We start from the raw sequence: 15,365 nt of genomic DNA, 5'->3' as shown, positions 1-15,365 counted from the left end.
TGTGTGTGTGTGTGTGTGTGTGTGTGTGTGTGTGTGTGTGTGTGTGTCTATGTAGCAGTGGCAGGCCTTGCATTTTATGCCTGGGCCTTCTGTGCTGTCCTACTACAGTTGAACAGCTACGGTGCAGAAACATGAATCCATGCATGATGGGATGCTGCGTCATTAACGGACAATGCATAGTCAAATCAACGTAATTAACACAATAACAACAAAGTCATAAGAACCAGTCACATACGTATATTCATATGACCACAAAGCATCACACATCAATCCAGCAAACCTGCAGCGGATCCACACATTCCACCACACAAGAGCACGAGCCATCAAATATTATTCATAAAAATGACACGATAGACAAATGAACAGTAGTAACGTTACTGCAGATGTAAAAAACAAACGCAGTTTGTCACCTACCGAATGCTGTTCACTTAAAGACAAAGTCCATCCTCCTTTCTTTGTTGACAAAGAGTTTAATCCCAGAACATCGTTTCAGTTCCAGTAAGAAGTCCTTCTCGATTCAGTGACAGTCGAGCCTCCACAGTTGTATTTCGCCGGTATGCGGGGGTCCTTGGGCTGAAAAACGTTGAAGACCCCTGAACTACACCAAGCAAAACCCTAAAAATTTCTTCCATATCTTTCAATTTGAACTCTTACTACTCCAACTAACTTCTGCCAGCTTCCTTAAATTTCACATTAGTCAAGCGCTGGCCCACTGACCAATCACGGAGCACGTTAATGCAGACGTACGTAGCAGGCTACCTCGGTGCCAAAGGTACGTCAAAGCATACGCCCAACATGTCAAACTAAAGATCTGATTGGTTGAAGACTATCACAATCAACAATTATGTCCCCATTCACTTAAACTGCAAAGTCTACCTAGAGGGCCTCGGGCCTCTCTCCTTACATAGAGACATAGGGGCTGAATCTGATTGGATAAAAGCTCTCCTTAAAACAAGCTGCACTGGAAGCAGAGCAACAGAGGAAGACAGGAGCTGTGCAATGAGAAAATAAGCTAATGGGAAAAATAATTATAATACATGTAGTGTATTTGCGAAAAATTATTAAATTATAATGGTAGGGTCTCCCAAGGCAAACAGGTTTCAGGGGAGAGCCCAGACTAAGAGCGGTTCAAAACAACCCCTATGATAGTTAGCCCACGGACTACAGCCACCTCGCCCGGACCAGGGAAACCGGGGCACCCTCCCGGAGCCAGACCCAGGAGGGGAGCTCGTAGGCGAGTGTCTGGTGGCCGGGCCTTTACCCATGGGGCCCGGTCGGGCTCAGCCCGAATAAACACCATGGAGCAGCCACCCTGTGGACCCACCACCCGCAGGGTCAAGCATCGGGGTCGGGTGCTATGCAGACCGGGCGGCGGGTCGGGCGGGAGGCCCGGGCATGCCGGCGGCATGCTAGCCTATGCCGGCGGCATAGACTAGCTCTAGGGACGTGGAACGTCACCTCGCTAGCGGGGAAAGAGCCGGAGCTGGTGCAGGAGGTGGAGCGATACCAGCTAGAAATAGTTGGACTCACCTCCACACACAGCGTTGGCTCTGGAACCAAGCTCCTGGAGAGGGGTTGGACTTTGTCCTTTTCCGGAGTTGCCCAGGGTGAGAGGCGCCGGGCGGGAGTGGGGATACTCACGAGCCCCCGGCTGAGCGCCGCTGTGTTGGAGTTCTCCCCGGAGAGTGAGAGGGTCGCCTCCATGCGCCTACGGGTTGCGGGGAGCAAGGCTCTGACTGTGGTTTGTGCTTATGCACCAAACAGCAGTTCAGAGTATCCGGCCTTCTTGGAGTCGGTGAGAGGGGTCCTGGAAAGGGCGCCGCCTACCGACTCCATAGTTCTCCTGGGGGACTTCAACGCTCACGTGGGCGATGACGGAGAAACCTGGCGGGGGGTGATTGGGAGGAACGGCTTGCCCGATCTGAACCCGAATGGTGTATCGTTATTGGACTTCTGTGCTTGCCATGGTTTGGCCATAACGAACACTATGTTCGAACATAAGGTGGCTCATAAGTGTACCTGGTACCAGAACACCTTAGGCCGGAGATCAATGATCGACTTTGTAATCGTATCATTTGATCTGCGGCCGTATGTCTTGGACACTCGGGTGAAGAGAGGAGCAGAGCTGTCAACTGATCACCACCTGGTGGTGAGTTGGATCAGATGGCAGGGGAACCGGTTGGAAAGACCCGGCAAACCCAAATGTGTAGTGAGGGTGAACTGGGAACGTCTGGCGGAGGACCCTGTCCGGGAGGTCTTTAACTCCCACCTCCGGAAGAACTTCTCACACATCCCGAGGGAGGTTGGGGACACGGAATCCGAGTGGACCATGTTCAAAGCCTCTATTGTGGACACGGCCGCTAGGAGCTGTGGCCGGAAGGTCATCGGTGCCTGTCGTGGCGGCAACCCGAGAACCCGGTGGTGGACACCGGAGGTGAGGGAAGCCGTCAAGCTGAAGAAGGAGACCTTCAAGGCTTGGTTGGCCCAGGGGTCTCCTGAAGCAGCTGACAGGTACCGGCAGGCCAGAAGGGCTGCAGCTGCGGTGGTCGTGAATGCTAAAACTCGGGCATGGGAGGAGTTCGGGGAGGCCATGGAGAAGGACTTTCGGTTGGCCTCAAGGAGGTTCTGGCAAACCATCCGACGGCTCAGGAAGGGAAAGCAGGGCTTACCCCAGGCTGTTCTCAGCAGGGGGGGGAACTGCTAACCCGGACGGAGGACATCGTCGGGCGGTGGAAAGAGCACTTTGAGGAACTCCTAAACCCAACCAACATGTCCTCTGCAGAGGAGGCAGCGCCTGAGGACCTAGGGGGAGGCTCACCCATATCCCTGGCAGAGGTCGCTGAGGTAGTCAAAAAGCTCCTTGGTGGCAAGGCGCCGGGGGTAGATGAGATCCGCCCTGAGATGCTGAAGGCACTGGACATGGTTGGGCTGTCCTGGCTGACACGCCTCTTCAATGTCGCATGGGGGTCGGGATCAGTGCCCATGGAATGGCAGACCGGGGTGGTGGTTCCCATCTTCAAAAAGGGGGACCGGAGAGTGTGCTCGAATTACCGGGGTATCACACTACTCAGCCTCCCGGGGAAGGCTTATGCCAGGGTGCTGGAAAGGAGGCTCCGACCGCTTGTCGAACCTCAGATTCAAGAGGAGCAGTGCGGATTCCGTCCCGGCCGTGGAACAGTGGACCAGCTCTTTACCCTCGCAAGACTACTGGAGGGGTTCTGGGAGTTTGCCCAACCAGTCTACATGTGCTTTGTGGACTTGGAGAAGGCTTTCGACCGTGTCCCTCGGGGGGTCTTGTGGGGGGTGCTGCGGGAGTATGGGGTGCCGGACCCGTTACAACGGGCGATCCGGTCTCTGTACGACTGCAGTAGGAGCTGTGTCCACATTCTCGGCAATAAGTCAGACACGTTCCCGGTGGGTGTTGGCCTCCGCCAGGGCTGCCCTTTGTCACCGGTCCTGTTTGTGATTTTCATGGACAGGATATCTAGGCGCAGCCTGGGGGCGGAGAACGTCAGTCTCGGGATCGCTTCTCTGCTATTTGCAGATGATGTGGTCCTGTTAGCCTCCTCGGATCGTGACCTCCAGCATTCACTGGGGCGGTTTGCAGCCGAGTGTGAAGCGGCGGGGATGAGAGTTAGCACCTCCAAATCTGAGGCCATGGTTCTCTGCCGGAAACCGGTGGATTGCTCCCTCCAGGTGGGGATGGAGTGCCTACCTCAAGCGAAGGAGCTCAAGTATCTCGGGGTCTTGTTCACGAGTGAGGGTAAGATGGAGCGGGAGATCGACAGACGGATCGGTGCAGCTGCAGCAGTAAAGCAGGCGCTGCACCGGACCGTCTTGGTGAAGAGGGAGCTGAGCCGGAAGGCAAAGCTCTCAATTTACCACTCGGTCTACGTTCCTACCCTCACCTATGGTCACGAACTCTGGGTCGTGACCGAAAGGACAAGGTCGCGGCTACAAGCGGCCGAAATGAGTTTCCTCCGTAGGGTGGCCGGGCTCAGCCTTAGAGATAGGGTAAGGAGCTCGGTCATCAGGAGGGAGCTTGGAGTAGAGCCGCTACTCCTTCGCGTCGAAAGGAGTCAGCTGAGGTGGTTCGGGCATCTAATTAGGATGCCTCCTGGACGCCTCCCACTGGAGGTTTTCCAGGCACGTCCAACTAGGAAGAGACCCCGGGGAAGACCCAGAACACGCTGGAGAGATTACATCTCCCAGCTGGCCTGGGAACGCCTCGGGATCCCCCAGAATGAGCTGGAACATGTTGCCGGTGAGAGGGAGGTCTGGGTCGGCCTGCTTGACCTGCTGCCACCGCGACCCGACCCCGGATAAGCGGTGGAAAATGGATGGATGGATGGATATTAAATTATAAAATAGCTATAACTTTGTGATTCTGTTTAGGCCAGCAGAGAAGGCTTAGCTGGCCCTGACGGCCCGCCACTGGTGTGTAGGGTGTGTGTGTGTGTGTGTGTGTGTGTGTGTAGGTGCGGCGCTGTCCAAAGTACAAAGTTAAGAGACACCCAAACAGCTGTTTCTACAGCATCCCCCTGCTGATTGTAGAGAATCATTCATCAATATATCTAGTGCTTTGATTCATGAATGTATCCTTTGATTTTGAAACAGTAACCTAGCTATCACCAAGATGCTGCTCGATAGTCGCACTCATTTGGATAGTGTAACTTAGTCTACATGGTGACTTATTCACAAATACAGTGACGGTTATTTTCACATTCATATCAACAGTATTATATAGGCTGATATTTATTGGGAGAAACCCAAACTAAAATCAGACATTCAGCACCCCCGTATAGCAGGAATAGAATGATCCTTTGTTTCAGTGACACATTTTTCCACCTCTCTGACAAGTCGACGGCTATTCGTGTCACCCCTGATATGAATGTGTTTTCTAAGGCTCCAGGGATCCATTGGTTGTCATGCATGTCGTCATGCACCTCCTGTGATCTTTGGCTCCCCCCTGAGGGGGGCCTGGGATCCTTGGTTAGGAACCACTGACCTATGGTATTAGTGTCACGGCTTACACTAGTTGACACTGAGACATTGTTAATGTGCTCTTCTTCTGTTACGACACATTCAAATGTCTACTGTGGAAAAAAGGTCAATTGAGAACATTTCTGCGACAAACGAGAGATCCTGTGAGGCAGATCAACATGGGTCTGAGAAGGCAGATGCTGAAATGCTACAGACCTCAAGCTGTAGAGGACATGTCCATCAGGATAGACACGCAGCATGATGTTTTCGGTGGTAGTGTCGTGGATGAAGGACCTCTTCGAGTGGACAAAGAAGACATCGGGGACCCAGATCTTCTTCACCAGGCGCCCATCAAACGTCATGCTTTTGTTGGTGCTGCTGGTGAACGACAGGCGCTCGTCCTTCCAATAGTGCCTCAGGTACAGAGTCATGGTGAAGTCCTGGTGGAATCAAAGGAAAGACGGACGGTGTTCATCAGTCTACATCCATAACAACGCGCTCGCACTCCTAACCCCTCCAATACGGCAGCTTAGTTAGTGGCCTTAGGCTTCATACTGTGATGCACTAGATACTCTGTCGGTTATTCTCGTTACATCTTTTCAAAATAAACTTCCATTTTCACAGGAAGCAACTTGGTTGGGTTTAGACAACAAAGCTATTCATTTTTATGTTATGTTATATTTAAATGTGGTTTTGCTTAAAATGTATGTTTGTTACATAGTAAACAAGGTTACGCCCACTTTGAGTAATCAAATAAAATCTCTGGATGATTTGATGAAATCCCTCTCGTGTTGATAAATACACATATCATATACTGAGTTTCACTTGTCACATTATGGAAGCTAGAAGCGCCTGTTTTACTGAGTCTTTAAAGTGACACTATGTAACATTTGCTTAACCACTGTGGCCATAAATGGTAGTTGGGGTAAAAAAAAAAAGCAGATGGAATTTCAGTTAATTTCCCAAACAGTGTGTGAGTGAGTTGCTTTTCATCTTCCCCTCAGGGATCAATGAAGTACCAAGTATCTATTTATAGTTGAATTGTTGAATTGTAGAATGTAACATGATTGGAAAATAGGGATTAGCCTTTTCCTGATTTGTGGACACCTCTCACTTCTTGCTTAAAGATTATGACAATGTAACATCACAGTCTTATTTAGATGTATAATATAAGTGAATGTAATGTCGAATTTAAGTGGACATATCATGCTCATTTTCAGACACATACTTATATTTGGGCTTTGGGCTATATTTGGGCTTTAATGTTCAAAAAACACTTACATTTCCTCATACTGTCTGTCTGAATATACCTGTATTCCTCTTCTGTCAGAAATGCTCCATTTTAGTGCCTGTCTCTTTAAGGCACCCTCCCGAAAAAGCCCAAGCTGCTCTGATAGGTTAGCTTTTCCGGTCTTCAGCAACTGGGGTGTAGACTGCACAGAGTTTAGCCGCACTTCTACCGGTGACTGTACAGTTGTGACATCACAACCTGACGTCCTGACGGCTCGTTTTAAAGACAGTTTCTCAGTACAGGTGGATTGAGTGTTTTGATACGTACACAGTATACCTTATGGAGAGACTTCATTCAAATTTAACAATGATTTATTATACATGCATAAAATATGAACGGTGCAAAGTCTGTGGCGATTGAACTCCATCCTGAAGTAGTATAATAGAGTGGTAGTGATGCTGAGGTCAGATAAGGCAGAATCCCCCTGGAGTCCACACACTGGTGGTGGTGGTGATGATGAAGATGATGATGAGGAGCATGACTTTGATGCTGACTGGAGGTAACTGGGGTGGAAGAGGGTCGCATCTGCTTTGAGCTGAAATGACAACTGACAGCAGCAGAGAGGAGAACATTTTTTAAAGTTTGACATCAACGATGTGATTGGCTTAAGCAACCTGTGCAGAATCTGGTTGGTTAATTTAAAGTGAACGCCTACTCTATCATTACTCTATCATTTAAAGTGATAGAGTAATCACAGTGCGAGAGAGACTATGAATGCAAAGAAGAGTAAAGACAGTCTTCCTGACTGAACTTACGCTTAAGCTTCATGTAAATCTCACGTCCTACAATATAGGACCTTTAATATAATCTGCATTGCAAGCCCCTATAAGGAGTATCTGTCAAAACCAAATAAATGTCCACTAGCAAGTAGGGGTCAGAAAGCCTGACACGCTGAGTTGATACCGGCCGGGCTCACTCAAACGCATTTAACTGATTGTGCCCATGTGGGGAAATCAAATTCTGGTGACTGACTGAAGTCTATGCAGCACTTTACTGATTCTCATGTGTTTATTTGTGTTATTTTGGTTTTACAAAGAGCTCATAAAGACATCATTGATTATAAGCATTATTAGTATTATTAGACTGGTGCCAAAGTTGGGGAGCACACGGACACATGCATGAGGCGGCATGAGACAGAGATGATGCGGGCTTATTACTGTGGGATCACTGTCACACACTTTAATGGACTTAATGAACTGAGTAAGTACACAGAGACAGACACAAGCACAGCAGTTTTAACAGCTTTTGACCTGTGAATCAGGGAAAATACTCACGCTGGTGTGCATACGTTAGTTACCAAATGATAAACATGGTCTCGGACCAATTATAAAATTGGTTCATAAACAGATTGTCACGGCTCCACTGTGACCTCAGCTCATCTCCCCTCTGTCCCCTGTCTGCGTGTGTATGTGTGGCTTGAGCGCGGCTGCAATCATCCGGCACCTGGGCTCATCTCCTCACCTGCCAACAATTAGACCTTCATCACCTTCAGCTCAAATACCCCGGCTTCCTGCAGTCTCATCGCCAGATTGTTCCTTCAGCTCAGTGGTAGCTACGACCTCGGCCCCTTTTGAGCGTAAATCTCTTCTTAGAGCAAGTTAGCCTTGTTTTGACTTTGCAACTAACTTGTGTTTTCCCTCTGCCTCAGCGATTCCCGTGCCACGTCGCCGCCGCACACACCGCCTCGCTGCTCCACCTGCATGTTCCACCGGCTCCACAGACAAGCCAAATAAAAAACTTTTTTTCTCACCTACTCTGCTGTCCCGGTGTCTGTGTTTGGGTCCAGAACAAACCGACTGTAACACAGATTTCACATTCAGCAGATGGATTTATTAGTAGTTTAGCTTTTGAAATTCAGCTAAAATTACATGTCTGCGATCATAACATCTTGCTGTTAGTTCGTTTGCTTTCACACCACAAACAAAAAGCACCAGAGTCCACTTGGACGGTGGACTGAGACCCTCCTCTTCAAGCAGTCTCAGTTCAGTATTTTGGTCCACATCAGGATTCGATTGACAGATTCCACACCAGCCCAAACGAACCATACTAACCTGGCAAGAGTTTGTTTAAACCAAACAAAACCGCTTAGGTGTGAAAGCACCCTAAAGTAGCTTCTGTGGTAACAGTAACCCTGCATTCACACAGTGCGAAACATGACTACCAGTCATGTTTCGCACTGTGTGCTCGGCAGTGATCGGCCAACCAAGAAAATCTGGCTGCTGGGTAGAGCATCAAAAAGCCCATCAGTTGGGAAAGACTGGGCACTGTTTAACTGCTTTTGGTCCTCAGTTGTCAAAATGTAATCAGATTTCCTCACTCTCCTGTCTCCTTCCCACTCTCCAAAGACTACAGCCTCTTCAATGTCGCATGGGGGTCGGGAACAGTGCCCATGGACTGGCAGACCGGGGTGGTGGTTCTCATTTTAAAAAAGGGGGACCGGAGAGTGTGCTTGAACTATCGGGGTATCACACTACTCAGCCTCCCGGGGAAGGCTTATGCCAGGGTGCTGGAAAGGAGGCTCCGACCGTTTGTCGAACCTCGGATTCAAGAGGAGCAATGCGGATTTCGTCCCGGCCGTGGAACAGTGGACCAGCTCTTTACCCTAGCAAGACTACTGGAGGGATCCTGGGAGTTTGCCCAACCAGTCTACATGTGCTTTGTGGACTTGGAGAAGGCTTTCGACTGTGTCCCTCAGGGTTTTTTGTGGGGGGTGCTGCAGGAGTACGGGGTGCCGGACCCGTTGCAAAAGGCCATCCGGTCTCTGTACGACTGCAGTAGGAGCTGTGTCCGTATTCTCGGCAATAAGTCAGACACGTTCCCAGTGTTGGCCTCCGCCAGGGCTGCCCTTTGTCACTGTTCTTGTTCGTGACTTTCATGGACAGGATATCTAGGCACAGCCGGGGGGTGGAAAACGTCAGTCTCGGGGGTCTCGGGATCGCTTCTCTGCTATTTGCAGATGATGTGGTCCTGTTAGCCTCCTCGGATCGTGACCTCCAGCATTCACTGGGGCGGTTTGCAGCCGAGTGTGAAGCGGCGGGGATGAGAGTTAGCACCTCCAAATCTGAGGCCATGGTTCTCTGCCGGAAACCGGTGGATTGCTCCCTCCAGGTGGGGACGGAGTGCCTACCTCAAGCGAAGGAGTTCAAGTATCTCGGGGTCTTGTTCACGAGTGAGTGTAAGATGGATTGGCAGATCGACAGGCCGATCGGTGCGGCTGCAGCAGTAAAGCAGGCGCTGCACCGGACCGTCTTGGTGAAGAGACGGTCTTGGTGAGCCTTCCGGCTCAGCTCTCAATTTACCGGTAGGTCTACGTTCCTACCCTCACCTATGGTCACAAACTCTGGGTCGTGCCTTAGAGATAGGGTAAGGAGCTCGGACATCAGGAGGGAACTTGTAGTTAAGCCGCTACTCCTTTGCGTCGAAAGGAGTCAGCTGAGGTGGTTCGGGCATCTAATTAGGATGCCCCCTGGGTGCCTCCCACTGGAGGTTTTCCGGGCATGCCCAACTGGTAGGAGACCCCGGGGAAGACCCAGAACACACTGGAGGGATTATATCTCCCAGCTGGCCTGGGAACGCCTCGGGATCCCCCAGACTGAGCTGGAAAATGTTGCGGGGGAGAGGGAAGTCTGGGTCAGCCTGCTTGGAGTGCTGCCACCGCGACCCGATAAGCGGAAGAAAATGGATGGATGGATGGACTACAGAGAACCATATCCATTAGTTACATGGAGTTGAAGTCACTTCAAGGTAGAAAATGGAGTAAACTGAAATATATCCAGATTATTTTACCCTTTGTTGTACTGGAAGAAACTGCATAGATGCCTGTTTGTGTGTGAATATTGTATATGATCATTGAACAAGTTGTTTTACACTGACTTATAACCAAAAAAATCGTATTATTGACCACCTGCACACACAGATAGGCGTGACGTTTAGGAACAGCATCAACTTCAATCGCATATTAGCAAGGTCATCCCTCAGATAACTTCCTCTCTCCTTATCGACCTGCACACAGAGCTCCTCGGGCAGCAACCTGCAGGCTGTTCCCAGCAAAAGTAGCACATTGTGAGCTTCAGTCCTCCGTGTGGTTCCACGCAGGATGTGTTCAGGCACAGAACTTTTTAGTGTAGTTCACCTTTTGGCAGAAGTCAGAGCCCTGCACAGTCACTGTAGGTATGTTACGTAGAAATTATGAAAATAGATTTGAAGCGTAAAAAGCTAACATGTGTATATGTGTGTATGAATATGTATACACTTGATGATGTACTCTACTGCATGTATTTCACAGATGTTTGTTGTAGAGAGTTTTGAAATCATTGTTGCTGATTCATTGATGTTTTGATATTTCATTAGTCTCCTTTGCTTATTCTGCTTTTTTAATGCTTACTTGATTTCTCTTCTTTTGTGAATTGTTGTATTGCTTTCTAAAAGCACGTTGTAACTGTTGTCTTGATATGTGCTAACTATATTCATATATATTTGTTTTATTATTATCATTATAATATTCTAAAAGAAAAAAACAAAACATATTTTACTTTTCTCCGCCATGTCATCACACTACCACCACTACACTTTCTCTATTTTTTCCCCAGTATGTTCCTTCTTATCTTTATCTCACACTGTGGCATGCGTCATCTTTAATTATCTGTCACATGATATTGAGGTGTGGATAAATGCAGTTTTTCTTACCATATCAACCTCAGAGATGCTGTCCAAGCTCTCCACTTGAACGTCCACTCCAACAGGGATGGCAGGCCCTGCCAAACAAAAGTATATCTTGAGCAAATAAATGTGATAGCAAACTGCAGGCGGTGCTGCCCAGCTGCTTTATGAGACAACTATTGAATTTTTCAAGTTGGCTGCCTTCCTCCGCTCAGTTCAGAGCTGAGTGTTTCAGACACCTAGTTTCCTTCTGCCATAACTTGACTGCAGCACTTTCTATTTTGAGCATCTCCTGACATTTCTTCTAAAATTAAGAGGCTAAAAGCAATCAAGTAGGGAAAACACAAAGTGCCAAAATACCAAACAAACGAAAAACGAACTATGTAATTTATAGGTTAGCAAACTACAATCCTTGGTTAAAAAGCATAGGCATAGGATTTAGAAACTCATGCACCACATCAAAATGAGCATCCTTTTTCACAGCACCCAGATTTGCAAAAAAAAGTAAACAAATAGGACTAAAACAAAACAAAATATGAAATAACAATACATCTTAAAAATGTCATTCTGTGAGATTAGTAACTTTTTATCCGATTATTATTAATATTCTATGCCTGGCATCTTGAAAAGCTTGCGATTAGCTGAATTCTGAAGTAAGATAGGGACCATCAAAGTGATGTGTCCATTATTCATTTCCACCTGTATCCTTAACAGTTACACAGCTTATATTTACAATCAGTTTAGACATACTTACTCTTGTCTTTTTGGGGGGGTGGGGTCTATATATAAGTGAATTTCTTGCTGAGAAGTATTAATGTGAGTGTTGGGGACCCAAATACAGCCAATAGGATTCAACGTTTTTTTTAAAGCATTGGTGACATCAATTTTATTTCGTTCTGTGTAGACTCATGGTGACATTTGGCCCATTTTCTCAGTGTGCTTCAACTTGCGTGGAATTCAGAAATTGGCAGCTGTCTGATTTAAGCAGTGTATAAAGCAGGGATCACAACACTTTACGTAAATCCACAGCAAGTGGAACAAGTGACCCAAAAACAGATCGAAAATCTGTTAAAGAGTTATTTTAATGGAAAAGAGGAAATCCAGGCATCAACTGTTCCCATGCCTTATTCTTAAAACCAACAGCTCTCAGCTTTTTAAAAGAATGATATATTACGGTGCTGCTGGTACATCTATGTCATGGATATGTTCATACACGTTGGGTAAAGTTGAGGTCTTTTCATGATTGGCTAAATTAACCCACCCAATGAGACAGCATTCTATTTACTGTATCCCATTCTGCTTTAACTGGATTCTAGTATACGTTTCATATCCCTTTACTGTCGCTGCCATGGCCTCTGACCTTTACATAAGGATAACAGCATTATGTATGACCCTCTCACATATCACCAGTCAGCGTGTACACACTTCATACATTGCGCATAAGTGGAGGGAAGATTTTCAGGCGATTTGAACCACTTTGCATCACTTATCTATACAGTCTGTAATCCAAAGAGATTAGCAGAGACTCTAAATGTAAGATTACAGTCATCAAAGCTCTTCAGATGAGGGGCTGGGGACGGATCTCTGCACTCGGGATTATTCTCCACCTAATGGGACAATGCCATCAAGTGTGTAGCACTTCTTGTCACATCAGGCAGAAATTCATCTGTTCTCACGGTGACCCGATCAACCAATGTTCAACTCAATATTAAGGCGTTACCAGGTGCATCTCAATGAATTAGAATATCATCGAAAAGTTAATTTATTTCAGTAATTCAATTCAAAAAGTGATATATTATATAGATTCATTACACACAGGGTGATATATTTCAAGCGTTTATTTCTTTTAGTTTTGATGATTATGGCTTACAGCTAATAAAAACCCAAAATTTAGTATCTCAGAAAATTAGAATATTACATAAGACCAATTAAAAAAAACATTTTTAATACAGAAATGTTGGCCTACTGAAAACTATGTCCATGTACAGTATACAGTATGCACTCAACACTTGGTCGGGGCTCCTTTTGCATGAATTACTGCATCAATGCGGCGTGGCACGGAGGCAATGAGCCTGTGGCCCTGTTGAGGTGTTATAGAAGCCCAGGTTGCTTTGATAGGGGCCTTCAGCTCGTCTGCATTGTTGGGTCTGATGTCTCTCATCTTCCTCTTGACAATACCCCATAGATTCTCTCTGGGGTTTAGGTCCATAGACTCTCTCTGGGGTTTAGGTCCATAGATTCTCTCTGGGGTTTAGGTCCATAGACTCTCTCTGGGGTTTAGGTCCATAGATTCTCTCTGGGGTTTAGGTCCATAGACTCTCTCTGGGGTTTTGGTCCATAGACTCTCTCTGGGGTTTAGGTCCATAGACTCTCTCTGGGGTTTAGGTCATTCAAGAATTTGGGGGAGATTCACAAGGAGTGGACTGCGGCTGAAGTCAGTGCTTCAAGAGCCACCACACACAGACGTATCCAGGACATGGGCTACAACTGTCGCATTCCTTGTGTCAAGCCATTCCTGAACCAGAGACGTCAGAAGCGTCTTACCTGGGCTAAGTTACCTGGGCTAAGTTACCTGGGCTAAGTTACCTGGACTAAGTTACCTGGACTAAGTTACCTGAACTAAGTTACCTGGACTACCACTCCATTCATGGTACATACTGTTCATTTCTATTTTTCATTCTATTTATCTTATTTTTTATTAATCTATTCCTTCAAATTCAATATCTGCTTTGTTATTTTATTGTACTGTATATATTGTGCATTGCATAAGTTATATTTTACTCTGTAAATTGCTGCTGCTACAAACTAATTTCCCCCTGGGGATAAATAAAGTTTATATCTATCTATCTATCTAAATTACCTGGGCTAAGTTACCTGGGCTAAGGAGAAAAAGGACTGTTGCTCAGAAAAGTCCTGAAAAGTCCTCTTTTCAGATGAAAGTAAATTTTGCATTTCATTTGGAAATCAAGGTCCCAGAGTCTGGAGGAAGAGTGGAGAGGCACACAATCCAAGTTGCTTGAGGTCCAGTGTGAAGTTTCCACAGTCGGTGATGATTTAGGGAGCCATGTCATCTGCTGGTGTTGGTCCACTGTGTTTTATCAAGTCCAAAGTCAGCGCAGCCGTCTACCAGAAACCTTTAGAGCACTTCATGCTTCCCTCTGCTGACAAGCTTTATGGAGATGCTGATTTCATTTTCCAGCAGGACTTAGCACCTGCCCACACTGCCAAAAGTACCAATACCTGGTTTAATGACCATGGTATCACTGTGCTTGATTGGCCAGCAAACTCGCCTGACCTAAACCCCAGAGAGAGTCTATGGACCTAAACCCCAGAGAGTCTATGGACCTAAACCCCAGAGAGAATCTATGGGGTATTGTCAAGAGGAAGTTGAGAGACACCAGACCCAACAATGCAGACGAGCTGAAGGCCCCTATCAAAGCATCCTGGGCTTCCATAACACCTCAGCAGTGCCACAGACTGATGGCCTCCGTGCCATGCCTCATTGATGCAGTAATTCATGCCAAGGAGCCCCGACCAAGTATTGAGTGCATACTGTATACTGTACATACTTCTCAGTAGGCCAACATTTCTGTATTAAAAATCTTTTTTTTAAATTGGTCTTATGTAATATTCTAATTTTCTGAGATACTGAATTTTGGGTTTTCATTAGTTGTAAGCCATAATCATCAAAATTCAAAGAAATAAACGCTTGAAATATATCACCCTGTGTGTAATGAATCTATATAATATATGAGTTTCACTTTTTGAATTGAATTACTGAAATAAATTAACTTTTCGATGATATTCTAATTCATTGAGATGCACCTGTATATTCATGTTCTGGAGTTTTCTAGCAGTGTGTCTGATCTGAGATACAAACTACACAAAAAATTATGTTCTTTCTTCTCAAGAAACAATGAAAGATTGCAATGCTCAACCTTATTCAACTGGTTCGTTGAAAGCATCTAAATCAGCAATGTCCACCAAGTACAAAGTAGCATTTTCAATTTCACACCTTCAGGGACTTTACGGGTGCATTCCAAGGAAAAAAGTCCAAATCAACAATTCAGAGCTGGGTTTTCTCAGCACAACGTCAAACACATTCTTAGTGGCTGTTGGCCTCTGGCACGGTTGTCCCTTGTCAAGGATTCTGTTCATGATGTACACAGCGAGGATCTCAAGGCACAGTCAGGGGGAAGGAGAGTGTCAGGTTTGGGGACAGAATTGCTTTTCTGCTCTTTGCAGATAATATGGTTCAGTTGGCTTCATCAAACCATGACCTTCAGCACGCACTGGGGTGGTTTGCAGTTGAGAGGGAAGCCTTCGGGATGAAACTTGACACTTCCAAGGGTGGATGGGAGTGAGTTGTTGCAGAAATCAGTTGATGTGGTCATGACGGGTGGGAGACCATGGAGTAAACCCAGAACACACT

The 15,365-nt window shown here is 46.6% G+C and overlaps 1 protein-coding gene across 1 annotated transcript in view; it reads right to left on the bottom strand.

Moving 5' to 3' along the window:
• gabrr2a (gamma-aminobutyric acid type A receptor subunit rho2a) overlaps window positions 1-12,712 on the bottom strand; it is a 40,057-nt gene extending 27,345 nt beyond the window's left edge. Inside the window, exons 1-2 of the mRNA XM_031875863.1 lie at window positions 10,961-12,712; window positions 5,200-5,423 (exon numbers count right to left, since the gene is read on the bottom strand). Coding sequence (XP_031731723.1) covers window positions 5,200-5,423; window positions 10,961-10,963 — 227 coding nt within the window. The 5' untranslated portion in view covers window positions 10,964-12,712. The remainder of the gene's footprint in view (window positions 1-5,199; window positions 5,424-10,960) is intronic.
• Window positions 12,713-15,365: the final 2,653 nt, after the last annotated feature.

The sequence above is a fragment of the Anarrhichthys ocellatus genome, unplaced genomic scaffold (genome assembly GCF_004355925.1).
Source record: "Anarrhichthys ocellatus isolate YVR2014 unplaced genomic scaffold, GSC_Weel_1.0 scaffold98, whole genome shotgun sequence".
NCBI classification, from domain to species: Eukaryota; Metazoa; Chordata; class Actinopteri; order Perciformes; family Anarhichadidae; genus Anarrhichthys; species Anarrhichthys ocellatus.
Note: the sequence above shows the minus strand (reverse complement) of the source record. Positions and strands in the feature narration are given on the sequence as shown.